The sequence below is a fragment of the Polyodon spathula genome, unplaced genomic scaffold, assembly GCF_017654505.1.
Source record: "Polyodon spathula isolate WHYD16114869_AA unplaced genomic scaffold, ASM1765450v1 scaffolds_1587, whole genome shotgun sequence".
Classification (NCBI taxonomy): Eukaryota; Metazoa; Chordata; class Actinopteri; order Acipenseriformes; family Polyodontidae; genus Polyodon; species Polyodon spathula.
Window position 1 is genome coordinate 21,044 of NW_024473064.1, and position 27,874 is coordinate 48,917.

Below are 27,874 nucleotides of genomic sequence, written 5' to 3' on the forward strand. Positions count from 1 at the left end.
AATTCCAATGTTATATATTTTTTAAATCTCATTCCTGCCATGTCAGTTTCATCCTAGCCCAAGCTCTGTCTCTTTAAAAAAAAAAAAAAAAAAAAAAAAAGAAAAGTTTGGTCGTGTTGCAGCGGATTCCTAAATGGGACGGGTGTCGGTGATTGACATCTCTTTGTGTCGGCAGAAGAGCAGACGTTGTCGATGCTGACTCGGGACGTGCGGATTCTGGAGAGGGCAAATCACAGAGCTCGGAGCCGCGCAGAGAGCAGGACTCGGTTTAAGACGCGCCACTGTCGGGACGGGACGGGACGGGAGGAGTTCGGCTAGTATCCACCGCACACCGATGAAGAGGAATTGAACACATTTTAAAGAGCGCTGTTTCAGTCTTCGGGACCCGTGCTGTATCTGTGCCAGACATCTGTGCTGTGCTTCTGATAGCATGGAGCGAAGGAGCCTGCAGCTGCCAGTTTTAATGGCAATCTGCGCGCTGATAGAAACCGGCATTTGCAATATAGATAAGCAAGAAATGCAAGGTAAGGCAAACATACCTTTCAAGTTAACCCTAAAATAACGATTCGAGCACTCAACCACACAATATATAAGTGTGTGTGTGTGTGTGTGTGTGTACAGTCACTAGCTGATTGCTTTGCAGTTTTGGGTGGCGTTATCTTTCCCAGACTTCAAGTTCTGCCGAGTTTAAGAGTTATATAAACACGTATTTTAAAATAAATAAGTTGTTTTATTTAATCGTATATTATTGGAGCTCTTGTTAATACACCAAACATAAAGTGCTCTGCAGTTTTGAAAGACTTAACACGCATTTCGAAATGAACAATATTAATTGAATTTGTAAGTAATTGTACTGGAAATATTGGAGCTCTTGTTGACCCGTTGTTGGTTTTATTTCGGTAGGCAATGTTCATACTTTTCAGCTAATTCATGGCTGTATATCGGTGTATTATTGAGAGCTGTCCAGCGAGAATGGCTCCACAGAGTCATTCAAATAACAAAGGATGCGTTTCATTAAGAGCTGCCTAGACTGGAAACTACAGTCACTTCTATAGGAAACGCTGAGTGTTTAAACCCAAGCGGTGCTGCGTTTTGAATGGGTGCCCTTGCAATCCTTTTGAAACCCGTTCGTAAGTGGTTTTTACATGACCACGAGTTTACTATGTCTGTTAAACGGTGGACGTTTTGTAATGAAATACATTTTTTTTTTTTGTGAAAGAGAAGCACAGACGAGTTCTCTATTTGCGGAAAGGCAGTAATTTTTGCTCTGGTCTTTAATTCAACGCCAGGTGTCCAAGTTAATAACTAAACTCCATCCCAGCGTGTTACTTTTACCAGAACCACAAACAGCGCGGTGTGTTCGGCATTTTATATATTTGTGTGTCTATACAATACAACAGCCCTCAGTAAAGAGTTTGTGGAGATTTTATGGAAAACTACTTTATTCTCAAGCACCAGATCATTTTTAGAAACACCTGCGTAAAAAATAGCATTTTACATGTAGCGCATACTTTTGTGGAAACTTTCGCTCCTCAAATTACTCACTCATTTGTTCTGCCAACCTCTGAAAGGTGTTCTCTAAAACATAGAGCCGCATCTCTGGCATGGGATAGACTTATAAGAAAGGTTACAAACGAGAGGAGACATTCGGCCCATCTTGCTCGTTTGGTTGTTAGTTGCTTATTGATCCCAGAAGCAGCTTCTTGAAGGATCCCAGGGTGTCGGCTTCAACAACATTACAGGTGAGCTGGCTCCAGACTCCCACAATTCTCGGTGTAAAAAAGTGCCTCCTATTTGTCTTTCTTATCTTAGTAGGTTTTAATGTAATTTTAAAATTGCTGCTTTTGTATTGTGTGTACGCTGTTATTTAAATCTATTATTTAAATGGTCTGACTGTGGCAGTTGTATGTGAGACACGCTATACAAATGCATTGTGGTTTGTTCTTTTTTTCTGCTATGCACTGTGCAGTGCTTTGCGATACTTTTGTATATAAAGCGCTATATAAATGCAATAAAATAAATAAGTGCCCACCGAATCACAGCACAGTGATACATCCCCTCAGCACTCTCTGTGTGAAGAAGTGTCTCCTTCCTCTGGTCCTGGTTTCTGCACTGGAAGTATTGGAGACTTCGAGACCTCAATGAAGTCCCTTGTATTTCTCCTGTGTTCTGGGCTTAGCAGATTCAGTTATTTCATCTTCACAGCGTACACTGTCTCCAGTGTTCTTACCATCTTGACCGGAATTGCCCAGTGTCCTAACAGAGGCTTGAGACTCTGAATAAGGCCCCAAGGCGATTAATCAGTAGATGAATGTTTCATTGAAAATGAAAGCTGTGGCAGTCAGTAATGGATTGAGTTGATAGTCCTGTCTTTGTTCTCTCTTGTGGTTAGTGATTGACCTCCTAAGCCTGCAGGACTCTAAGCAGACAGCAGCCGCAGTGGAGAAAGTGTCCTCAGAGATGGGGAGGGTCAACGATCTCTACGTGGTGTCCAGCTTCAGACTGCCGGCCAAACTAGGAGGGGTTCTCGTGGGACTCTACTCCAGGCAGGACAACAGCAAATTCCTGGAGGTCGCCATCACTGGCAAGATTAACAAAGGTAACCTACTGCCCTTGTACAGTAAAGCAAACTGTGAGAAAGCAGTGAAAACATGGTAAAGCACAGGCAAGCATGGTAAAGCACAGAGAGAACGTGACTGGTTAAGCTACGGTCAGTGAATTGTACACTAGAACCATCGGAAAATTGCAAAATGACCGTGCAAACTTACCATGGGAAACTTGAATTGCCTGGACTGACAATGTGACCTTTCAACTCTGCCAGCCCCACCTACTCTCTCTCTCTCTCTGTCTCTGTGCATGTAGAGTAGGCGGGGCTGGCAGAGGTGAAAGGTCACACTGTCACATGAGCTGAATGGCATGTGGGAGGCTGTTTAGTCCCGGCTGTTAGGATTCTCCAGGTAAAAGCAGATTAAAAATAAATGTTAATAACTCAGTATTGGAACAACAAACCCTGAATATTGCAAACCAAATAGTAAAGGGAATTGATAGTGTGTATCTTCACTTTACACTTTGCAATCACTTCTCATTGCAGTTACTCAATACAGTTCAGAAACTGCTCTTCCGTTCTAGTTGCCTGCTATAGACATATAACATAGATTAACAAAGCCTTTGTTATAAAAACATATAACATAGACATTTAAAAGCAAGAGCCAGCACCATCTAGGGACCTGCCATGTTACAAAAAAGTTTCCTTTTGTTTTGCTGGTAATACACTAGCTGTGCACTAGATGGCGCCGGTGCTTACTACTGTATACACATATACTGTATACTATATAAATCTTGCTGCTGCATTTTACATGTTACTGCACAGTGTTCAGATAGGAAAATGATTATTTTTTAATTAAAACTACATGGTTTTAGCGCTTTTTTTTTTACTGTAGCCTGCGTAGCACACAATTAACAGAAAACACAAGACACACGTTACAGAAATAATCATTTTTAAATTGACATAGAAACTTATTGACAGCGTACTTATTCCAGGTTTGTGTTTCCAGAGGTTCGGCAGGTTTTGTTTCTGATGGTTTGAAATCGTGTAATTATAATAGTCGTTCCGATAGTAATAGACGTTATAATAACGAGGCTCGACAAAACGTTTGTCAGATGATTGGTTGAAAGCAAATTTGCCAATTATAGGATGGCTTTAATTAGCGCATTTATATAAATTTATGTCAAGATCAGCCCATAGCTTTCATCTTTACGAAGAGCTGGGGAGGACAGGAGCCAGTAGTGCTCTGACTCCAGCCTTGTGTAAGGAACACGCAATCCCCCCCAGCTATAGCAGTGACCCTGTTCAATCCTCTCCAGCTCTAGTGCGCTATGTAAGAGAAGACGGAAAGCTCCACGCTGTCAACCTGCAGAATGCTAACCTGGCAGACGGGCAGAGCCACTCTCTGATCCTGCGAATCGGGGGCCTGCGTCGAGACACCCTCACCATGGAGATGTATGTGGACTGTCGGCTGGCAGACTCCATCCAGGGGCTGCCCAGATTGGTCAGGCTGCCCCTAGAGGCGGAGTCAGTGGATATACGAACAGGACACAAGTCCTATGCAAGGTTACAGGTGAGAGAGTACAGTCCAGAGATTTCCAGAGAGTCTGGGCCATGAAGCTGAAAGAGCTCTTTCCCTGTGTGGTGCGCTTTTGCTTGGGTATGACAAGCAAGCCAGAGTCAGGAGCTCAGCTTGAGTGCAGGTACATAGCGGGGCAGCAGGTTGGTGAGATACTCTGGACCTGTGTGATGAAGTAATCCTGAACTTTCCAGGTAGCCAGTGCAGCTGGGCAAGGCGGGGTGTGGTGTGATCATGTTTTTACATCTGGTAAGGATCCTAGCAGCGATATTTTTAACCAGCTGCAATGGGTTTATAGCACTTGATGGAAGATCACCATAGAGAGAGTTGCAGTAGTTGAGATTAGATGAATGCATGACAGAGTATCTCTGCATCCAGGAGGGAAAGTTAGGGACGGACCTTTGAGGTGTGTGGAGCACAAATCAAAGGATGAGGTTGTATCATGCATTGGTGAGACTGTTCGATTCTGATCACCACAGCACCAAACATATAACAGATGTCTTTTTTTCTGCAGGGTGGGGTGGACATTCTGAAGCTTGTCCTAGGGGGGACAGTGTCCAAAGTGGGGGTTCTCACTGACTGTCCATTTCAGGGGGACGCCTCAATACACAACACAGGTATGTCCTGAGCTCCAGGGTACAGACTCCCTGTTGAATATGGAGCTGAGTGATTGCACTGAGCTCCAGGGTACAGACTCCCTGTTGAATATGGAGCTGAGTGATTGCACTGAGCTCCAGGGTACAGACTCCCTGTTGAATATGGAGCTGAGTGATTGCACTGAGCTCTAGGGTACAGACTCCCTGTTGAATTTGGAGCTGAGTGATTGCACTGAGCTCCAGGGTACAGACTCCCTGTTGAATTTGGAGCTGAGTGATTGCACTGAGCTCCAGGGTACAGACTCCCTGTTGAATATGGAGCTGAGTGATTGCACTGAGCTCCAGGGTGCAGACTCCCTGTTGAATTTGGAGCTGAGTGATTGCACTGAGCTCCAGGGTGCAGACTCCCTGTTGAATATGGAGCTGAGTGATTGCACTGAGCTCCAGGGTACAGACTCCCTGTTGAATTTGGAGCTAACTGTTTGCTTTGTCTATTTTGCAGTGAATGGCGCTTTGAACTCAATTCTGGGTAAGTACCTGATGGACTGAGATCAAGTAAATTCAACATGTATTAAAAAAATAAACAGGACAAGGGTCTAAAACAGGAATCTCCAACCCTGGTCCTGGAGAGCCCCAATCCTGCTCTTTACCAATTAAGACAATAATTGGTTCAATGAAGTGACTGAAACGAAAACCAGAAGACCCTGTAGGAGACCCCTATAAGATGGGGGCGTGGATGTGCTAATAAAGTCGTTCTTCAGCAGATAACCAGCGTGGTGTAGTGCAGTCATTTTTAATTCTGCAAGAATTCTCTTTTCTTCCGCCATTGTTTACAGAAGGCGAGGAAAGCTGTTCCTCATTGGTCAGTTCCCTAGCTGCCACGCACGTGCAGAGTTAAAGGGACATGCAAGGAACCTACAGCAGACGTGCTGTTTGAATTAGTTTAGGCTTTGAGAAGATCTGATTAAAAGAGTTTATGCAGTCGACAATGAAGTCGTTACTGCTAGTAGCAGGTTGGTTAACATTGAAAAGCAGGGAGATGTGATTAGAACGTGCGACATAAGAGACCCTGGGAAGTGGGGACCCATCGGCAAAGTAATAAAAGACCCCCCGAGATCACATCAGGTGGTAAGTGAGTGTGGTCAAGCGCTTCGAGGAAAATGGAGGAGCCTTCTAAAAGTACTTGGGACCTCTAATCCACTTAGTGAAGAGGAAACCCCAGTACAAGAACTGCCACACACACTGATCACGCAAAACAACCACAGAGATCCACAGACATCGCACACCCGCGTCAGACAGCAGCAAAGCAACTCCAATACCCCCAAACAAAGGAAAGACAGACAGCAATATTCGTTACAAAAGACTTGTAAAAAAAAGGCATCTGATTGAAGGCATTAATAGTTTCATTAAAATAAATGAAAATGCTTTTGTTTTAATAGTAAAGTTTAACAAAAAACTAATACTTGTATTTACCAGTCAATACAGTACAGCAATGCTTTTGTTTAAGGAGATGTACTGAAAGATTACTGTTATACTGAACCGCCACTAGAGGGCACATTATGCCATGTAGCAGTGTGGACGCGCACCTACAGATTCCTTCAGCAGATAACCAGCGTGGTGTGCGGTCATAACAATAGCAATGTTATTTGGGATCCTCCTTGATGGACAGTACTCCGTGCACACTGCTGTTCCACGTTGGCTCCAGTACTGTTGAAGAGAAGTGAGGTAATCGCATTCTTGTGTCTCTTAGGTGACCAGACGAAGGCTCTGATTGGTCAGCTTATGTTGTTTAATCAAATTCTGGGAGAACTCCGGGAAGATATCAGGGAACAGGTAACGATCTAGATAAGGCCTATTGGTGTCCCTGAGGGTCTCCCCTGTTCAAGGCGTGGTGTGCGGGGAGAGAGAGAGGGGAGCACAGGGGTCCCAGAGGGTCTCCCTTGGTAAAGGCATAGCCAGTGCAAGCACTAGGGTTTAGGCCGGGATGCAAGACTGTGAAGTAGACCCCCCCCTCCCACCCCCACCAAAAAAAAGCAGCACAACCTAAAAAAAATCTTGATCCGTCCTCAGCATAGAGTGTTCCAGATTAAGGTTTTTCATCAGTCCCAAGGTTTTCCAGCAGGGGTCTCACTGGTATGAACACTCAGGGGTTGACGTGTATGGTGTGGCCCCCCCCCCCCTCTTGCGTCATACAGTCGAGGATCTTCACTGGGGATTCCACAGAGAGAACTGGGCTCTGAGCCAGGTCAGGGAGCTGCTTTTTCACTTCCTGAGGGGCGGCTGTGCTGAGTTTTGTTTGCTTTGCCCTGCAGGTGAAGGAGATGGCACTGATCAGAAACACTATTTTGGAGTGCCAAGTATGCGGTAAGATTTACCGAGGTGCTAACCAAGACCAAGTGCTGGTTCCTGTCTGAAATAAGGGTGGAACGAATACTAATTTGACAGAACAGTACAGCAATGGCAAAATAATAATTCACTTATTACATTTAGACAGGAAATCTATTAAAAAAAAATAAATGTAAAAAGGAATATTTATCAAAACTGGAAAAAAAAAAATATATATATTAAAAACAGTTTAACTATGGGCTTGGTAAAGCAGGGTCTTGTCCCCCACTCTCCTCAGGTTTCAACGAGCTTCGATCACGCTGCACCCCCAGCCCGTGTTTCGAGGGGGTCCCCTGCATGGAGACGTACGAATACCCCGGGTACCGCTGCGGGGCCTGCCCTGAGGGCATGATGGGAAATGGAACACACTGCAAAGACATTGACGAGGTACAGGACCGCAGTGTGTAGCAAACGCAGAAACCGGGACTGGAGTTGGAGACAGGGGGGGTATGTGTCTGACAGAGGGTTATACACAAAGCTAAGGACTGAGGGTGTTATTGTTCCCCGGAGGACACCACATCAACGCGAGGGGACACAGAACCCTGAATACCCACTCGTCTTATGAAACCCCTCTCAGAAAGACGTTCGGGCCTGGAGGCTCATGTTTCTGTCAGTCTGTGTTTCCACATTGGAGATACTGAGGAAGGATGGCAATAGATGTTTTTTTTTTCTATAATGTTTGTGTTTTTAGCGTCTTTTTCGTTTAGAATTTGAAGTTGGTATTAAGAAAATTGAGGAAAACTAAATTATGTAATATCACGTCATTGGTCAGAGCTGTTGCTATGTATATGTACCGTTGCTATGGACGGTTGCTATGTATATGTACCGTTGCTATGGACGGTTGCTATTTATATGTACCATTGCTATGGAGGGTTGCTATGTATATGTACCGTTGCTATGGACGGTTGCTATGTATATGTACCGTTGCTATGGACGGTTGCTGTGTATATATACAGTTGTCAAGGACTTCTGAGGCTATAATGCAAACTAAAATACGAAGATATTTTAACGACACATTTAATAAAACAAGATTTGAGAGATCTAGCATTGAATAGCTTTTTCATACTCATTGTCCTGAATGAATTATTATTATTATTATTATTATTATTATTATTATTATTATTATTATTATTATTATTATTCTTTTTAAATCTCATTTTTTAATTTTCCAAACTAGATTGCTAAGCTTGATCTAGGAAAGTGATTTTCTGAATTCAGCTGTTTAATTCTGGCTTAAATGACATCCTTCAGGGGCTCATCCAGGTTATTCATCTCTCTTGCAGTTCTCTGTGATTCTTCAGGGTGTATCTTGTGTATATTAGGTTGTAACCCAGTTCTCTCTCTCTCTCTCTCTCTCGCCTCCTCCTCTTACTCTCCGCAGTGCTCTCTTGCTCAACCCTGCTTCCCCGGGTCTAACTGTGTCAACATGGCCACTGGCTTCCGCTGTGAGGCGTGTCCACCTGGGTACTGGGGACCAGAAATGAGTGGAGTGGGAGTGCAGTATGCCAAGACACACAAACAGGTGAGAACAGAGAGAGAGACAGAACAGAGAGACAGACACACAGACAGATGAGAACAGAGAGACAGGTGAGAAGAAAGAGACACACACACAGATAGAATAGAGAGACAGACAGGTGAGAAGAGAAAGACAGACACACAGACAGAACAGACACACTCAGACAGGTGAGAAGAGAGAGACAGACAGGTGAGAAGAGAGAGACAGACAGAACAGAGAGAGAGACACACAGACAGGTGAGAAGAGAGAGACAGAACAGACACACACAGACAGGTGAGAACAGAAAGACAGACTGGTGAGAACAGAGAGACAGATAGAACAGACACACAGAGAACAGAGAGAGAAGGACACATGGCTGAGAACAGAGAGACAGAACAGACAGGCAGCAGACAGCAGACACACCGGCAGACTGGCAGACTGGTATCAACAAGCAGGACAGAAAGAGAGATTAGACAGAGTGGTCATAGTTCCTCCCTCCTTACCCTGTCCTCCTTAGTGTCCTGCATATCTCTCTCTCTCTCTCTCTCTCTCTCTCTCTCTCTCTCTCTCTCTCTCTCTCTCTCTCTCAGGAGTGCGCCGATATCGACGAGTGTAACAATGGAGCCTGCGTCCCAAACTCTGTCTGCTACAACACTGTGGTGAGAACTGCACTGCCCTGCGCATAGTAATACACAGCATACTGCACTGTGCACAGTAACACAGAGAGCACTGCACTGCGCACAGTAACACAGAGAGCACTGCACTGCGCACAGTAACACAGAGAGCACTGCACTGCGCACAGTAACACAGAGAGCACTGCACTGTGCACAGTAACACAGAGAGCACTGCACTGCCCTGCGCATAGTAATACACAGCATACTGCACTGTGCACAGTAACACAGAGAGCACTGCACTGTGCACAGTAACACAGAGAGCACTGCACTGTAACACAGAGAGCACTGCACTGCGCACAGTAACACAGAGAGCACTGCACTGCGCACAGTAACACAGAGAGCATGCACTGCGCACAGTAACACAGAGAGCACTGCACTGCGCACAGTAACACAGAGAGCACTGCACTGCGCACAGTAACACAGAGAGCACTGCACTGTGCACAGTAACACAGAGAGCACTGCACTGCGCACAGTAACACAGAGAGCACTGCACTGCGCACAGTAACACAGAGAGCACTGCACTGTGCACAGTAACACAGAGAGCACTGCACTGTGCACAGTAACACAGAGAGCACTGCACGCACAGTAACACAGAGAGCACTGCACTGCGCACAGTAACACAGAGAGCACTGCACTGCACAGTAACACAGAGAGCACTGCACTGCACAGTAACACAGAGAGCACTGCACTGCACAGTAACACAGAGAGCACTGCACTCTGCACAGTAACACAGAGAGCACTGCACTGCACAGTAACACAGAGAGCACTGCACTGCGCACAGTAACACAGAGAGCACTGCACTGCGCACAGTAACACAGAGAGCACTGCACTGCGCACAGTAACACAGAGAGCACTGCACTGCGCACAGTAACACAGAGAGCACTGCACTGCGCACAGTAACACAGAGAGCACTGTACTGCACAGTAACACAGAGAGCACTGCACTGCGCACAGTAACACAGAGAGCACTGCACTGCGCACAGTAACACAGAGAGCACTGCACTGCGCACAGTAACACAGAGAGCACTGCACTGCGCACAGTAACACAGAGAGCACTGCACTGCGCACAGTAACACAGAGAGCACTGCACTGCGCACAGTAACAGAGAGAGCACTGCACTGCGCACAGTAACACAGAGAGCACTGCACTGCGCACAGTAACACACAGAGCACTGCACTGCGCACAGTAACACAGAGAGCACTGCACTGCACAATAACGCAGAGAGCACTGCAAACCAGACACATCACTGACACTCTCCCTCTTTACACCCCTCTCCCCTCTCCCTTCTCTCCTCTCTCCCTCTCCCCTCTCTCAGGGCTCGTGTAAGTGTGGTCAGTGTCTGCCTGACTTCTTCACACTGCTCTCCTCTCTCCCCTCTTTCCCCTCTCCTCTCTCCCCTCTCTCAGGGCTCGTATGTGGTCAGTGTCTGCCTGATTTCTTCACCCTCCTCTCCTCTCTCCCCTCTCCCCTCTCAGGGCTCGTATAAGTGTGGTCAGTGTTTGCCTGGTTTCGTGGGCAATCAGATGGGGGGCTGCCTCCCGCAGAAGTCCTGCAGCAGCCTAACCTTTGACCCCTGCGACGTGAACGCCCACTGCGTGATGCAGAGGAACGGCGAGGCGTCGTGCGCGGTGAGCAAGACCCCCAACCCCACTCCGAGACCCCACATCACATACCGCTGTGATACACAATCTAATTATGTTGTAAACGTTTTCACTGGTACATTCTATCTAACAATGACATTGTAAAATCTTCAGAGACACTGAGAAAGACTTCCAGTTGAAATGTTTGCTTCTTTTTGTGTTTCTAGAGACAGTGAAATGACAGGCACTGAACATTAGCAGTTCTAGTCTGGATATTTAGTATGTTGTTTTTCTCTATCCCCGCTCCCTCTCCCCTCATCCCCTCTCACAGTGCAATGTGGGCTATGCTGGTAACGGACACACGTGTGGTCCTGACACTGACATTGACGGCTATCCTGACGATGCCCAGCCCTGTATAGACAACCACAAGCACTGCCGACAGGTGAGTCCAGGAGAGGGACTTCTCCTCAGAGATCACTGTGTTCCCAGCCAGGGAATCTGCTAATCCCAGCTCCATTTAACACTGCTTTTCCCACAGTAAGGGAGAACTCTTCGGAAAGCTTCTAATGGTACAAGCAAGTGTAATTGAAAGCATGGTAAAGCACAGCAAGTGTTGTGAAGCCCAGAGGTATGGTAAAGAACATACACATAAATCCTCTCTATAACGTTTGGGATCAACATCCTCTAAACTGTTCCACTTCTGGTCTTCCAGGGTCCCGACATGGAAGGGTTTCCTTCAGTAGTTGTCTCCACGGAGCGGACGCTTTCGTCCTCGATGTCAACACAGCGGGCTTTCACTCAGTGCCCGTCTGTATGGCAGTATTCTCCACAATTTCGGAGCTGGGCGCTGGCTCCCAGGACAGCGTTTTTTTCGGGGCTTTCGTTTTTGGTATACTGTATGAAATGAGTGTTTTCAGTTACTTTCCAAAATGCCTGGGTGTTTTTTTTTTTTTTCTGTCAATATGTATAGTAACTGGACAGTGCTTGCACACTGAAGTCCCTTCTTTCCTTTGCTGTCTTCCACAACGAAATCCCTCTAGTCACGGGCACATTCTTCTGGGGTTTTTGTGTGGAGGCATTTTTGTACATTTCGCCACGATTCTGTTTTAAATCCTCCATATCTTAACTGTAATACAGCTTCAAATCCAGCTAACAAGCCTCCATTCCTGATTGTAGTCTCTTTTTAAATCTCGCAAGTGGAGCCTCCAAAAGAAATGCAGGAATGTGCTGTCACTTAGTTCGGGGCGGGTTTAAAGTATTCAGAATGAATCGATGATAGATACAAATCAGGAAGGCAGGACGTTGCCCAGCAGCACTGGGAACTGTATTTATTATTATTATTTTTGTGGTAGGTTTTGCTTTTTAATGGGAAAAGGGCAAAGTCAACCTGAATTGATTCACCATTTCCAAAATTTTTCCAGTGTTTTCCAGCATTTATTGACTATTCACTGATTTTATTTTTTTGTATCAGGGGTGTTTTATCAGGTTTTATCAGATAAAACTGAAAATCAGAAGCCCTAATTATAATACATCTACATCTAAACAGTTACTGGATAGAATCAGTCTTCTGTAAAGTACAATATCAAGTATGGCATATCACTAAAATCTGAATTAACTTGAACTGTCCCGCATGTCTGTCTGTCTCTAATAAAGACACTGTCTGATACTTGCTGTATATCTAATTAAACTAGAACCGAAGAGCAGCTCTAGCATCTTCACACAGGCTTAGAAATAAACACACGTTTGATATTACCTCCTTGGTTTTGAAAATATACTGTTTACTGGCATTGTTAAACAGTCAGTTGTCGTGCTCTAAATGAAAACTCTTTAATATAATTTCGAACTCTGTTCCTGCTCCCCATTCAGTGTGTAACCCAGGCCTCTCTCTTTGCCCCGCAGGATAACTGCCGCTACACACCCAACTCGGGGCAGGAGGACGCGGACAACGACGGGATCGGGGACCAGTGTGACGAGGATGCAGACGGGGACGGCATCAAAAACGTTGAAGTGAGCGACTGCGTGTGTGCTGGCCTGAGACTCGCAGGCATTCACACATTCACAATGTCAAACTGTACAGCTCTGTGTGTGCTGGACTGAGACTCGCAGGCATTCACACATTCACAATGTCAAACTGTACAGCTCTGTGTGTGCTGGACTGAGACTCGCAGGCATTCACACATTGTCAAACTGTACAGCTCTGTGTGTGCTGGACTGAGACTCGCAGGCATTCACACATTCACAATGTCAAACTGTACAGCTCTGTGTGTGCTGGACTGAGACTCGCAGGCATTCACACATTCACAATGTCAAACTGTACAGCTCTGTGTGTGCTGGACTGAGACTCGCAGGCATTCACACATTCACAATGTCAAACTGTACAGCTCTGTGTGTGCTGGACTGAGACTCGCAGGCATTCAGGCATTCACAAAGTCAAACTGTACAGCTCTGTGTGTGCTGGACTGAGACTCGCAGGCATTCACACATTCACAAAGTCAAACTTATTTAGAGCTTTGTTAAATTAACTGTGGAACACGTTTTTTTTTTTCTTTCCTATTGAACAAATTTCATGTATTTCTATTTGATGGTATTTAATTCAATTTAATTTGATTCTATTTTATTAAATGTCGTTCTGTTTAATGTAGTTTCAGCAGCCGGGTTAATGGTGCATGTTTAGAGGGGACTGTACTGCATGCTTCGCACCTGCTGCACTATCTTCACTTTGGGAATGTGCCTGTCCTGCCCTCCTAGGACAACTGCCGCCTGGTTGCCAACAAGGACCAGCAGAACTCCGACACCGACTCGTTCGGAGACGCGTGTGACAACTGTCCCAACGTCCCCAACATTAACCAGAGAGACACGGACAGCAGCGGCGAGGGGGACGCGTGTGACAACGACATCGACGGGGACGGTGAGCTGCTGGAGAGAGATGACTACCACCGGCTATCGCACTGATTATTTTATTTTTGAAATGTAGTCGTCACCAATGGTTTTTTTTACCTCGGTTTTCTCCCCAATTTGGAATGCCCAATTATTATTTCGGTTCACCGCTGCACCCCCCACCCCCCGGCGATTGGAGGAAACGGACTCTGGAACACGCGCCCTCCGAAACGCGTTCCTGCCAGTCTGTCATTTCTCGCACAGCGAGGCAACAGACCTATAGTGCCGGACGACAACACAGATCTGAATGGCTCCACTGCAGAACCACAGGCGCCCTATCGGCCACAGGGGGCGCTGGTGCGCGGTGAACCGCGAATTGCCCTGCCCACCTAAGCCCTCCCTACCCGGGCTGCGCTCGGCCAATTGCATGCCACCCCCGAGCAACCCCTGCTCACGGTCGGCAATGACAAAGCCTGGATTCGAACCTGCGATCTCCAGGCTATAGGGCACACCCGGTAACTGGCATCGCACTGAAATATCTCATCCAAACATGCTCTTTGGCATGGTATGAAGCGATCGATAGTAAGCTGCGTTTGTTCTATTATGGAGTTCGACAAGGGGAACCGATCCCTCTCTGTATCCCTCTTTTGTATTTTCAAAACGTACCGTAATTTGGGAGTGTGTTCTTTTTAATATTGTCATGTAAATAGTTCTGTTTTCACCTTTTAGATAAACTTTTGTTTCCCGTCGCATTCCGGCTTTTGATGGCACACATTATTGTAAAACTGTGATCCATAGTGTCTGCTAAGTAAGTTCAATTTTGGTCAGCTTCATTAGTATCTGCCTTCTGCCCAAACAGCCCACCGTTTTAAAATGGTTAGATATTTCCCTATAGTGTTCGTCTGTAAAATAGCAAGAACAGGCTAATTTGCAATATCAAAGGAACGTTCATGCTTTTGCGAAAACATTAATTTTCAACCGGTACATTCTGTTTCATATTATACTATCAAACGATGACCTTACTGAAGTTATGAAACAGTCATTTCCAAATCCCATATGGGAAACCCCGTTTAAAATCTGAGGTCCGTACAATCAAAACAGAAACCATGTCCTATCTGAATCAAAAACCTGCTGATTTTTAAAAATAAATAAAATAGTCATTACCGGGCTGATGTAAGGGTGCCATGCTAGGCTTTGCCTCGGGTGGCAAGTTGCCGAGCACCGACCCTGGATGCAGTGCGATGTTTCGAAGAAAAAAACTCTCCCCTGGTGAACGTAAATGCTGAGAAACGTATTGCCCAGTTGATTTATGACCCATAAGGTTAAAATATAACGCTGCGATCCGGACATCATGGGACACTACAAAGGAAATGGAACGCCTTTCTTGTGAAACCATTTCACATCAGTGGATATATAGAACAAGTTATTGTCCTCCTTGTGGGTTGAAGTGGTAAAACGAGATGGGTGGGTATACTTGTAGGGACTGAGCTGAGCCAGGGAATGGAATTTGTTTTGAAAACTGGGGTCCCCCACTTTGTTGTTCACCTTGCTACTAGTTCCTACCCAATAAGAAATGGGGATCCCCGTTTGTGTCTTGTTTCACTGTTTCCGAGCTCCCACAGTTTGTGTGCTTAGCCCTGCCAAACCCCCTCTTCTCCGCAGGGATCCCCAACGTGCTTGATAACTGCGCCAAGGTACCGAACCCCCTGCAGACCGACCGGGACGGGGATGGGGTGGGAGACGCCTGTGACAGCTGCCCCGAAATCAGCAACCCAACCCAGGTGAGAGCAGTTCGACACCCCTCTAAACACCTCCAGGCTTCTTAGTAAAGACTCTTGCTTTTCTACCTTTAGTGGAACTGCCATCGGGGGTGTATTTGCCCTACATTTTATGGTTCTACTTTACACCAGTTTTGTGACAGTGTCCTCCGAACTCTGTTCCACTCTCTGTGGAAATGTAGGCAGGGCTGGCAGAGTTGAAAGGTCACATTATCAATTGCTAGTGGGCTCCCGAGTGGTGCATCCGGTAAAGGCGCTCCGCGTGGAGTGCAGGATGCGTCCTATAGCCTGGAGGTCGCTGGTTCGAGTCCATGCTATTCAACTGCCGACCGTGGACGGAAGCTCCCAAGGGCGGCACACAATTGCCCTGGCAGGGAGGGTATAGGTCGGCCAGGGTGTCCTCAGCTCGACAGCGACCCCTGCAGGCTGGCCGGGTGCCTGTGGGCTTGCCTGTAAGCTGCCCAGAGCTGCGTTGTCCTCCGACGCTGTAGCTCTGAGGCGGCCGCATGGCGGGCCTGCAGTGTGTAAAGAAGCGGTCGGCAGACAGCACACGTTTCGGAGGACAGCGTGTGTTCGTTTTCTCCGCCCCCGAGTCAGCGCGGGGGTGGTAGCGGTGAGCTGAGCCTAAAATAATACAAATGGCTATTTCAAATTGGGAGAAAAAGGGTAGAAATCAATTGGCAACTACTACTTTTAAAAAATAAAAAATTAACTTTTAAAGACTTGCTAAGGAGGAATGTTGTCTCTTTCAGACGGACGTGGACAATGATCTCGTGGGTGACATGTGTGACACTAACCAGGACCTGTGAGTAACAGCCAGCAGCAAGAGACAATACAGAGTCCTCTGCACAGAGCCCACAATGAGCTTGTATGAGAGTCAGTCAGAGACTGCACCACCCTCCACGATAACTTGACTTGCTTATGCAACTCAAGGTGGAGAAGAAAAGGTGTGATTTTTTGACATTACAGAAGCTCCCATCGAATTTTGGTAACCTTCAATAGAGAGCCACCAAGGGATGACATTTTTGACAGCTGATCTGCATCCATCAAATTTTGCTGCCTTCAATAAAAAACAATAAAGTCAGCAGGGGAATCCATGGTTCACCGCGCACCAGCGCCCCCTGTGGCCGATAGGACTCCTGCAGTTCTGCAGTGGAGCCATTCAGATCTGTGTTGTCCTCCGGCGCTATAGGTCTGGTGGCCTCGCTGTGGATCCACAGTGTGAAAAACGATGGAACACGTTTCGGAGGATGCCTGCTCCAGCCTCCGTTACCCAAGTTGCCGGGGGGGGGGGGGGGGGGGTTACAGCAGAATACAAATAATAACTGGGCATTCCAAATTGGGGAGAAACAAGGGGTTAGAAAACCATTGTCGATGACTAAATTAAAAATAAGTGAATAAATAAACAGAAATACTCCCATGGGTGTTTGGAGATCGGGTAGTAACGTTTCGGTTTGCCTTTTCTCCGCAGTGAGTCCCGTTACCGCGTGTGTTTGGACAGTGACGTCTTTATTCATCTTTTCTCGGCAGTCAGTCACGTTGTACCTGTTTTGCGTACTTGGATAGTCACGTCTTTTGTTGATGATTTTAATACATCACTAAACTGTCTTCGAATTTAAGATGCAGGCTATTTTTGAGAAGCAAAAAATTGATAGTGCGTCTCACAGTCTTATAAAAATGGTAGTCCTTCTTTAGTCAGCCAGTATTACAGCAATAATATATTTCCGTTTCAAAGTCTTTCGTTATAATAATACTGGTTAAAGCTTGCAGTAGTGGTGAAATCCATTCCAGCTCAGCTCTGTAAGGGAAACTAGAACAGCTTGACACAGGGCCACAGTTTCATACCTGTCTGCTCCACAGTGATGGAGACGGACACCAGGACACGAGGGATAACTGCCCGGAGATTCCAAACAGCTCACAGCTGGACTCGGACAACGACGGCATCGGAGACGACTGCGACGACGACGATGACAACGACGGAATTCCAGACTTCGGAACGCCGGGACCGGACAACTGTCGCCTCATTCCCAATCCCAACCAGAAGGACAGCGACGGTACAGTGAGCGTGGAATAAACTCCTGGCTCAGGCATTCCCAGGGTTGTACAGTGGTGGTGTCTGTGAGAATGACTTTGACAATGTCTGTCTCTCTCTCTCTCTCTCTCTAGGTAACGGTGTTGGGGATGTCTGTGAGAATGACTTTGACAATGTGTCTCTCTCTGTCTCTCTCTCTCTCTAGGTAACGGTGTTGGCGATGTCTGTGAGAATGACTTTGACAATGTCTCTCTCTCTCTCTCTCTCTCTCTCTCTCTCTCTCTCTCTCTCTCTCTAGGTAACTGTTGGGGATGTCTGTGAGAATGACTTTGACAATGTGTCTCTCTCTCTCTCTCTCTCTCTCTAGGTAACGGTGTTGGGGATGTCTGTGAGAATGACTTTGACAATGTGTCTCTCTCTCTCTCTCTCTCTCTCTCTAGGTAACGGTGTTGGGGATGTCTGTGAGAATGACTTTGACAATGTGTCTCTCTCTGTCTCTCTCTCTCTCTAGGTAACGGTGTTGGGGATGTCTGTGAGAATGACTTTGACAATGTGTCTCTCTCTGTCTCTCTCTCTCTCTAGGTAACGGTGTTGGGGATGTCTGTGAGAATGACTTTGACAATGTGTCTCTCTCTCTCTCTAGGTAACGGTGTTGGGGATGTCTGTGAGAATGACTTTGACAATGTGTCTCTCTCTGTCTCTCTCTCTCTCTAGGTAACGGTGTTGGGGATGTCTGTGAGAATGACTTTGACAATGACACAGTGATGGATGTATACGACGTGTGTCCTGAAAGTGCAGAGGTCACGCTGACAGATTTCAGAGCCTATCAGACGGTGGTGCTGGACCCTGAGGGCGACGCCCAAATCGACCCCAATTGGGTGGTTCTCAACCAGGTCTGTGTTTCCATGACAACCAGCCTCCCTCTGGTTAACTCCAATAATATTAAAAATGCATCTCCCCTACATATCATTCATGTTATTGGGTTTCTAATTCTGTTTCTGTTTGGTTCACGGCAATATCTACTAAAGAGCATTTCAAGACAGCTCCACACAAGGGCTTTTTTCATCATCAGTGTAAAAGTGAGAGACTCGACTCATTTGATGGTCAGTCTCGCCTTCTACACCTGTGTGAGCTTCCTTGCTGACAGTTGTGTTGTGACGGGCTCGTTAAGTTAATTGCTGCTGCTAACGAGATGTGAGGAGTCCAATGGGTTGTTTTCATTGCTAAACACTTTGACTAATAATCAAATTAGCCTCGTGCCTTTAGTCTCACGGTGATGATATAAAACGCCCATGTGGAGACCTAAGCAGAAGTATCCTGTAATGGGCTTGATTCGATTTTACTGTGAAACTAGTGTAGTCGCGTTTTTAAAATGAAAACACGTTTTCCTAAAATGTATTTTGGGATTTTCTAGGGAATGGAGATTGTTCAGACTATGAACAGCGACCCGGGACTGGCTGTAGGTAAATGTTTTAAATTTTAAAGCCTCTTTTCAAGCATTTTTATAGGCGTGGTGAACTGCTTATTATTATTATTATTGTTATGAAGCGTGGTGCAGTGTTAACATTGTTATTCACATGTTAATCTGATGATGTGGAGGGTCTCGGATAGTTCCATCCATCTCTGCCAAGCGTTTTAACTGGAAGTCTTTTTCAATGTCGATTTGTCATCGAACCGATTCAGGGTACACTGCTTTCAACGGCGTGGATTTCGAGGGCACCTTCCACGTGAATACGGTGACCGACGATGACTACGCAGGCTTTATCTTCGGCTACCAGGACAGCTCCAGCTTCTACGTGGTGATGTGGAAGCAGACAGAGCAGACCTACTGGCAGTCTATACCCTTCAGAGCCGTGGCAGAGCCAGGGCTGCAGCTCAAGGTCTGGACCCTGCTGGGGCTGTGATAGGAGTCTAGCCGTGAACCAGGATATAACACATCATGTAATATAATATAATAATAGTGGGCTTGTATCGCAATGCATACCTCATTACAATATAACCATGCCCTAATAGAGGTGTGTGTTGTGATATGAGACCACAGCATCGCTCACTGTAGTTCACTGAACGGTTCTTGAATGAAGAATGTGTGTTTATGCTCTCCCTAACTCATTTCATTTCAGTATTTGTTAACAAAATAGTTCAGCATTAAATGATCTTATCATGCATCATTCAGGTATCCAGCCAGGACCCTCGTTTTGTCTCATGCTCTGTATGACATTCAGTAAGGTAGGGGGGCATTGCTGTATCGTTACTCCCATTTGTACTGCCTAATACTTCTTTAGCAGCCTGGGTCATTTCACCTCTCTCTCATGGGACTGGCTGAAAGCATGTCCGTCAGCAGAGGAAGCAGCTGATTGGTTATGACAGGAAAGAAGCCAGTGAAGGGGTCAATTTCACCTTCCAGTGCAAGACTAACTGAAAGCATGGCTTACAAACAGAGATTTCTTTAACCTAAAGTGGATATCGGTGTTTTAAAACCCAACCTGCACGGGTTATGGAATTATTTTGTTAGCTACAATCGCTTTGAGAACTCCCTGGTCTCTGGTTTAAACTCTGCTTTTTAATTTCACAGCATTATTATTATTATTATTATTATTATTATTATTATTATTATTATTATTATTATTATTATTATTGTACAAAGACATGGAGATGTGGAAGTCACAAGCTGGTCTATTAGCTATTCTTTTTAATAGTGATTTTGCGTATGAAAACGGGATTGAAACTAATTCATTTGATGTTTGTAAACGAGTGCACACAATACCAGTTGCTGTGTTACTAAGTTTCTATTTATTGATTTTAGTCAAACGTTACACACATATAGCTTAAACATTTAAAGTTAGACACAACAAAGGTGACACCTAGTTATACACAATATAAACAATATTCATTTCAGAGTTACAATGTTGTTCCAGACGCAGAACATACACAAGGTCAAATGTACCCCAGTTTATCGATTCCTTGTTCCTTGTCCGGGTCTGGAAAACATCCTCCCACAACTGCAGTCGAGCTTCAGTGCTATTTGTTTATCTGTACAGGAGCGATTGACCTCTCCCCTCTCCCCTCTCCCCTCTCCCCTCTCCTCTCCAGGCAGTGAAATCGAAGACAGGCCCAGGAGAGTTCCTCCGCAACGCTCTCTGGAACACGGGACACACTGAGGACGAGGTCCGCCTGCTCTGGAAAGACCCTCGAAACGTGGGCTGGCAGGACCGGACCTCCTACCGCTGGCAGCTCAGCCATCGACCGCAAGTCGGCTACATCCGGTAAGCGCGGGAGACAGCAGCGCTTGGCTGTCCTGGGCTGTGGTCACCAGGACTTGCTGAATGCAAGTTCTCTAAAATAAGCAGATAAAAACATGCATCTGGTACTACACTAAGTTCTCAGTTTGCTTGCCTTGCCTTCCAGGAAGTCTGTTACTGCTTCACTTCCTTGGTCACCCTAGCAGTATCTTCTGGGTCGTGTTACTGCCTGAAAGCATGTCAGTCAATAGGGGAAGCAGATGATTGGAAGATATTGCTGTGAACCTTGCTGAAGTTTTTAAACAATTTTTTGTGGATGTGGTGAAAAACAAGAGCTGGAAAGCAAGTACCAGAAGTAAGTGAGAAGACACACTTGCTGCAGTACTGTAAAGTGCTCACTAGATGGCAGTGTGTAACAGGCAGTGGAAGTGAACGGGAGGGGGCGGAGCTCTGTCTTTTGAAAACTCTACAGTGACTTCAAAGAGAGTCCGGGGCCCCAACTGGGCATTGTCCTGGTCGCCATGACAACCTAAATCCTTGGCTGGAATGTTTTGGCTCAGCGAGTTCATTCAAATGCAGATCGAGTGCCTGGAAACGGGGTGGGGGGGGTCCCTGAATGAGGAGGGGGGGGGAACTCAATGAGGGGGGGGGGGGGGGGGGGGGAGTCATTTTAAAAGTGAACAGAAGCATATGACCCTTCCAGGGAAACTGCTCATTATCCACAGCTAGTGCTGGGACAAACAGTCAAACAAACACTGCTTGCAATGTCCTGCAAACACGACCATGCTGTCATATAATATTGAAATGACTGGATCAAAAAGAGGCAAAGGAAACCAATGCATGAATGAGGTCTGGAATCAATTCCACCCATTCTACTGCACGGAGCGTTTGAAGAGTAACTAGCGGGGTTGTGAAAAACATAACGTGACACGCCCCCCGGGTGTAGCTACAACTGTTTAAAAAACGTACCTGCCATTTTTCTTTTCATTGTTAACATCCTGACCACTTTTTTTTTTTTTTTTTTTTACGCTTTATAACTTTAAAGCCTGTTTCAAAAAAGCTCTTTTTAAAAATGTCCGCTCTAGTGCTCTGGGGTTTGAGATCTGTCCTCCAGATCACTGCGGGAAGAATTAAGAAATAAATAAATAAAACAAGCTCTCTGGCTTTTCTGTCCCGTAGCAAATCCTGGATCGTTCTCGCTGTGTTGCCTGTTTTAACAATGTGGGTAATAATCCTTGCACTGTCAGGGCACTAGAGCAGACATTTTGAAAAGAGCTTTGAAACAGACTTTAAAGTTATAAGTGTAAAAAGTTGTCAGGATGGAAGGTACGCTATTTAGTTTTATGGTGTTTTTTTGGATACCTATAATTGATAGATATTGCCACTAAATATTATTGACAGTTAGGTTTTAATATCTGCAATTTTATTTATTACAGTATAGTTATGTATTCAACTGAAAACAATATATTCATTTGACCAATAGGAACAGAAATAAAATTAATATTTTAAACACATTTTACGCAGCTTTATAATGATCAATTTAAGGTAGACAAATGTTTTGGTTAGTGCCTTCATCAGTGTTATTGAAACTAAACTGAGTCAAGCAGACCAGCGTTTGGGCTCTAGTGCCTTCATCAGTGTTATTGAAACTAAACTGAGTCAAGCAGACCAGCGTTTGGGCTCTAGTGCCTTCATCAGTGTTATTGAAACTAAACTGAGTCAAGCAGACCAGCGTTTGGGCTCTAGTGCCTTCATCAGTGTTATTGAAACTAAACTGAGTCAAGCAGACCAGCGTTTGGGCTCTAGTGCCTTCATCAGTGTTATTGAAACTAAACTGAGTCAAGCAGACCAGCGTTTGGGCTCTAGTGCCTTCATCAGTGTTATTGAAACTAAACTGAGTCAAGCAGACCAGCATTTGGGCTCTAGTGCCTTCATCAGTGTTATTGAAACTAAACTGAGTCAAGCAGACCAGCGTTTGGGCTCTAGTGGCTTGGTATTTCATTACTGCCCCTTTTTATATTTTTCTGATGTTTGCAGTCATTATGAGTTGTCCTTATTGCAGATAATGAAATTCTCTGTTTTCTTTCATTCTTTTCAGTGTTGAAGTGCTTTGACCGAGTTCAGGAGCGGCTCTTCAGTTCTAGTTGCCGCCATAGGCTGGATTAGTCAACTCTCTTTAAAAGAAGTGAGAGCCAGCGCCATCTAGTGTTCACTAGATGGCGCTGGCTTTTCAATGAAGACACTGATCTAGCCTTTAGGTTAACAATTGCGTGTTTCTGAGTTTGTCGGGTTATTTGTTTGTGTTTCCACGATTTCTGACGGCATTGTATTTTTATTTGTTTTTTATTGAAGTACGCTTTTCCGCGTCTACAAGAGCAGCTTTGTCAAAACGATCTCGAATGACTGTTTCATACGTTTAAAACTTGTTCTGAATTTGAAGTAGAGAGAAGTAGAGAAAAATAGAGGCAATTAGCATATTGGCAACTTTCCTATATTGTTGGACCCCCTTTCCCTTCCTTGAAATGGAATGAGATCATCGTTTGAGGGGACAGAGCGAGAGGACGGGGGCTAATCTGGGATGCTTTGCACTATACTGTAGCCTGAAGTGTCTTCAGTATACACACAAAGACTAAACCGAGATTTTATTTAGTTATATTAAAAAATGTATATACTTTTTTCCAAGTAACAGATCACAATGGAGTTTACAGTTAAAAGCAGTCCACAACACCTTTTCTGTGTGTACCTGTACAGTAAAGTAGCCTCTATAGTGAGTTTTAATGAACACTGTTGTTATCAATGCCTTGTATATTTAAGACTTGCTTAGACCCTTAGTTACTGAGAGTATCAGAATCCAGGGGTATGTGGAGGCTGTCTCTCTCTCTCTCTGTATTTACAAACGTGATTTTGCTTCTGAGGCTGACACTGTGCTCTGTTGGCGTACCAGTTCGTTTACGTTCCCGAAGGCAGCTGCAGCCGCCTCCCCCGGCAGCAGTAGGGGTTATGGCTTCAATAAGTACACTCTGTCTGAGGAAACAAAACAATTCTGCAAAACACAAGCTTTGTGTCTTCTAAACATTTTATAAGAAAGCCCTGTGAAGCTTGGCGTGATCCACTTGACAAAACAAACATTAAAACAAAATACTTTTAACAATTCACCAAATTCACGTTGCTTTTCCCATGGGTATAACAGGCATAGACCAGAGTTTACCATACCTCTCTGTGCTTCACTACACTTTGCTGTTTCTTATGTTTTTGGGGGTAACCGTTGAGTATTTGTGGCTGTGCAGTTCTGATCTTAAGAGCAGGGAGTGGAAGAGGGAGGAGGGGAGAGAATTGAATAGAAAGGGAAAGTGGTTCGGAGGAGGAGGGGGTGGGATTTTTTGGGCAAATCCTGCTTCAGAATGTTCCTTCAGCTCTGTGAACGGCTTTTGCGCTTTTATTGCAAGTGGGGTCAGCTAGTAAAGTCTCTGTTGCTTTTCTCCACTGAGAAATATCCCAGCAGCAGCCGCTCAGCTCCTGCACTTGTAACTCTTGAGATCCTTTGGAATTGTCATTGTAGATTTGCACTAGTGTCCTGAGTGAAAATGAGTGTCGCTGTCCAAAGTAAATGCCTACAGCTGAAACACGTTGTAGCAAATCTGTGTTTTCATTTTTAAACACGGTATCTGGTACGATGAAATCTCCACTTGCAGCCTGTTGGTGGCTGAAAGCATGTCAGTCAATAGGGGAAGCAGCTGGTGAAGTGGAAGTGCAACACTGACTGAAAGCATGGCTTGCAAACAGATTTCTTCAAGTGCGCACCACATTTCTTACAAATTCAATTCTTTTGTTGGATCATTTTAACAGCAGGAATCAGACCATTACTCTACAGTATTTCGAATAGGGTCTGCTGCACAAAGCCTTGTCAGTGTATTGGTCCAGGCTCCTAACACTGTGCTTCATTGGCAGGGTGAAGCTGTATGAAGGCTCGGGATTGGTTGCGGACTCCGGCGTTGTCATAGATACCACAATGCGAGGGGGCCGGCTCGGGGTCTTCTGTTTCTCTCAGGAAAACATTATCTGGTCCAACCTGCGATATCGCTGCAACGGTAAGAGGCTGTAAAACCAATAATGCCCACTGAGGGAGTTGCATGACTTTGTCGTGAATGACCAAATATTACTGAATGGCACATGGAGTGTACAGGACCACCCGGTGTGCAGAATCCGAGATGGAGTCAGCTTTTATATACTTTATCTCAAAGCTCCCTCAATGCACCTCGGCTTATTTCTGTTATGTGGCGTGTGCTTTGCACTTTCTGAGATCCTGGATTTTAACAAGACAGTCTGTTTATGTGCTGCCCTATGTTTTTCAGTCAGTCATTCAGCTGCTGTGCTGTCAATGAGAACTTTTGTGATGTTGTTTCTTCTGTTTTGATGTATTGAAAAAGGTTTTGGATGGAAGTAGCTGTGCAGTTGTAAAAGAAACAAACAATATATATTATTTATTGGATATATATATATATATATATATATATATATATATATATATATATATATATATATATATATATATATATATATATATATATATATAACCAGTATAAATTCTCTGGTCTCTAAAAAGTAATCATTTCTACCCAGAACGAGACAAGCAAGGCAGTTATTGCATTGAATTTCGTATAACCTGAAGAATTCCATTACCAAACCCTTATTATTTCATTTTATAATTCCCAGTAACTAACTGATATTTGCTTTAATTCAGACACAATCCCTGAAGACTTTGCGCCGCAGAGAAAGCCGTTCCAGCAGAACTACAAACTCTGAGAGGGGAGGTCGACACAAAACCAAAAACACAAAGACTTTATAATGAAACAGTCATTGTCATTGGAAACCAACAAAACTCCCGGCGAGGCTACACGTGTGTGTGTGTGTGTGTGTGTGTGTGCGTGCGAGAGTGGGGTGCATTGAACCATAGGGAGTAATCGAGTCACTTAGCAGCGCAAGAGGTTAGTCCACTGTACTGTTAGCCTGCTAAACGTTCACAAAAGCAACAGCCCCGATAATTTTGCCTCCTTTTTAAACAATTTTCTGTCCACTACTATAGTACACAGGGCTAATACAATCATTGATTAAATCTGAGCCAATATGTACTGCCGTCACTTCAGATCTTTTCCTCCACGGAAGAGATTGTGTGTTTGATTTTTAATGGTATTTGTTTCAATAGCATTTTTTATCAATAAAACTGGCTCTTGCAGTCTTTCCCGCGCTGCACGTCCCGTTGAAGGAACACAGCTGACACACCGAGTTTCTTCTGGGCCTTGCAGGCAAAACAATTAGTATTTTTGCAATTTTTTTTTTTTAAATATATATTTCTCCAGAAAAGAATGGTGTTGCCATAGTTGAGTCAAGCAACCTTACTGAAGTGTAGCAGTGAATTTTCTGCAAAGGAGTGTTCGATCAATATTCTTCACCAAGAGCTTCAAATAAATTACTATTAAAAAAAAAAATCAAATAATCTTTTGCGTAACGTGTGCGTGTATTTCATATAGAAACATCCGAGACCTAAGAAATGAGGCAGTGTATATATGATAAGATGTACCTGGGTTATTTGGCAGCACCGTCTACTTAGCAGAGATTGCTTGAGGAAATACAGTCAATGAGCGAGTGCTGTAGTTCCAAATGAGCATGTAGTTCCAAAAATATTAAACAAATAAAATGACAAATATTTATATTTGAAGTATTTCCATCAACGATGATGTTGAAATTCAGAGAAGCACCACCTAGAGTCTGCTATTGGTTGACTGCTACTGATCCCCCTTCTCTGATCTTGAAGGGCTGTTCGGTTCTTTGCTTCCTTGTTTGTAATATTAAAAGTTGCTGCTGCCACATTGTAGCTGAAGACAGGAACCGTATCTTACTGCAAGACCCACAGCGGAAGAGTGCCGTAATGTTATTGGCTAGACCCCCGCCCCTTGTGTGTGTGTGTGTGTGTGTGTGTGTGTGTGTGTGTGTGGAATAAAACCTGGCCAACCAATAGGAATGATATCTTCATTTTGTATTGAATTGCAATCAAAGAGCAAGTGTGCTTGGCATGCGGAGATATCTGAGCAGAGTACAGTCCAAGAAGCAGAAACAGTGCTGACCAGACCTGACCGGCTGCTTTGGGGAAGTATTCCAGTGGGTCAGCTGAGGACTAGCCAGTGGAAGCCAGACATATTCCAAGTGACGTTTTAGTTTTTGCATTCCGTGGAAGCCAGACATATTCCAGTCAACCTCCCAAATTTATTTATTTTTTTGGTCATAGCTCCTGGATGAATTACACCTTTTGTGCTAAAAACCAAAATCTATTTTCTTACCTTTTCATTCGCACTGGAAGCAGTGTATTATAGGTGGGTACAGAAAATTAAATAATGTCTTACCATCATTCGTGGTCTTTGGTTTCCAATTCTTGTTCCATTTTGTTTCAGCAAGGCTCATAGCAGTATCTACTAAAGAGCATTTCAAGACAGCTCCACACAAGGGCTTTTTTCATCAATGTAAAAGTGAGAGACTCGACTCATTTGATGATCAGTGCCGCCTTCTACACCTGTGAGCTTCCTTGCCGACAGTTGCGTTGTGTTGGACTGGCTGAGTTAATTGCTGCTGCTAACGAGATGCGAGGAGTCTGATGGGTTTTTATTGCAGAGAAGCTCACCCTGGTGTAGAAGGCGAGACTAATAATCAAATTAGCCTCTTACCTTTAGTCTCACAGTGATGATATAAAACACCTTTATGTGGAACATCTTGTAATGAACTTCAGTAGATGTTGCTGTAAACCTTCCTGACTGTTTTACAAAATAAGTTTTAAGGGTGTGATAGAAAAGTTGAAACACAATCTGAAACTAAACACCACGATGATACACAGGGGAGAAAACTTGAACTTTGTATGTAGGGGAGAGAATTATTGAATTTTGTAGGTAGGGGAGAGAACTGAATTTTGTACACCCCATTTGTTCTCACATTACAATGGATCAATGTGTGATGAATTCAAGCATTGCTTTCTGATACACAAAAATATGAATTTTGTAAAATTGTCCTGTTCAACTTTTTAAATAAAAGTACTCCCAATCTTCAAAA

General features: G+C 44.7%; 1 protein-coding gene across 1 annotated transcript; it reads left to right on the forward strand.

Moving 5' to 3' along the window:
* Positions 1-102: 102 nt before the first annotated feature.
* thbs3a (thrombospondin 3a) lies at positions 103-27,874 on the forward strand. Its single transcript, XM_041243141.1, has 23 exons — positions 103-524; positions 2,393-2,599; positions 3,865-4,118; positions 4,639-4,741; positions 5,223-5,249; positions 6,471-6,553; positions 7,033-7,084; positions 7,344-7,492; positions 8,487-8,627; positions 9,191-9,259; positions 10,749-10,901; positions 11,185-11,295; positions 12,753-12,860; positions 13,602-13,761; positions 15,393-15,511; positions 16,261-16,313; positions 17,369-17,562; positions 18,255-18,433; positions 18,955-19,003; positions 19,224-19,420; positions 20,631-20,803; positions 24,728-24,867; positions 25,521-27,874. Exons 1-23 carry the CDS (start codon positions 431-433, stop codon positions 25,580-25,582), a joined length of 2,877 nt encoding a protein of 958 aa, XP_041099075.1. The 5' UTR covers positions 103-430; the 3' UTR covers positions 25,583-27,874.

Coding starts and splice junctions, on each gene's coding strand:
- thbs3a (XM_041243141.1), top strand. CDS start 431: ATGGAGCGAAGGAGCCTGCAGCTGCCAGTTTTAATGGCAATCTGCGCG. Junction 4,742..5,222: donor CGCCTCAATACACAACACAG/GTATGTCCTGAG, acceptor TCTATTTTGCAG/TGAATGGCGCTTTGAACTCA. Junction 24,868..25,520: donor CCTGCGATATCGCTGCAACG/GTAAGAGGCTGT, acceptor GCTTTAATTCAG/ACACAATCCCTGAAGACTTT.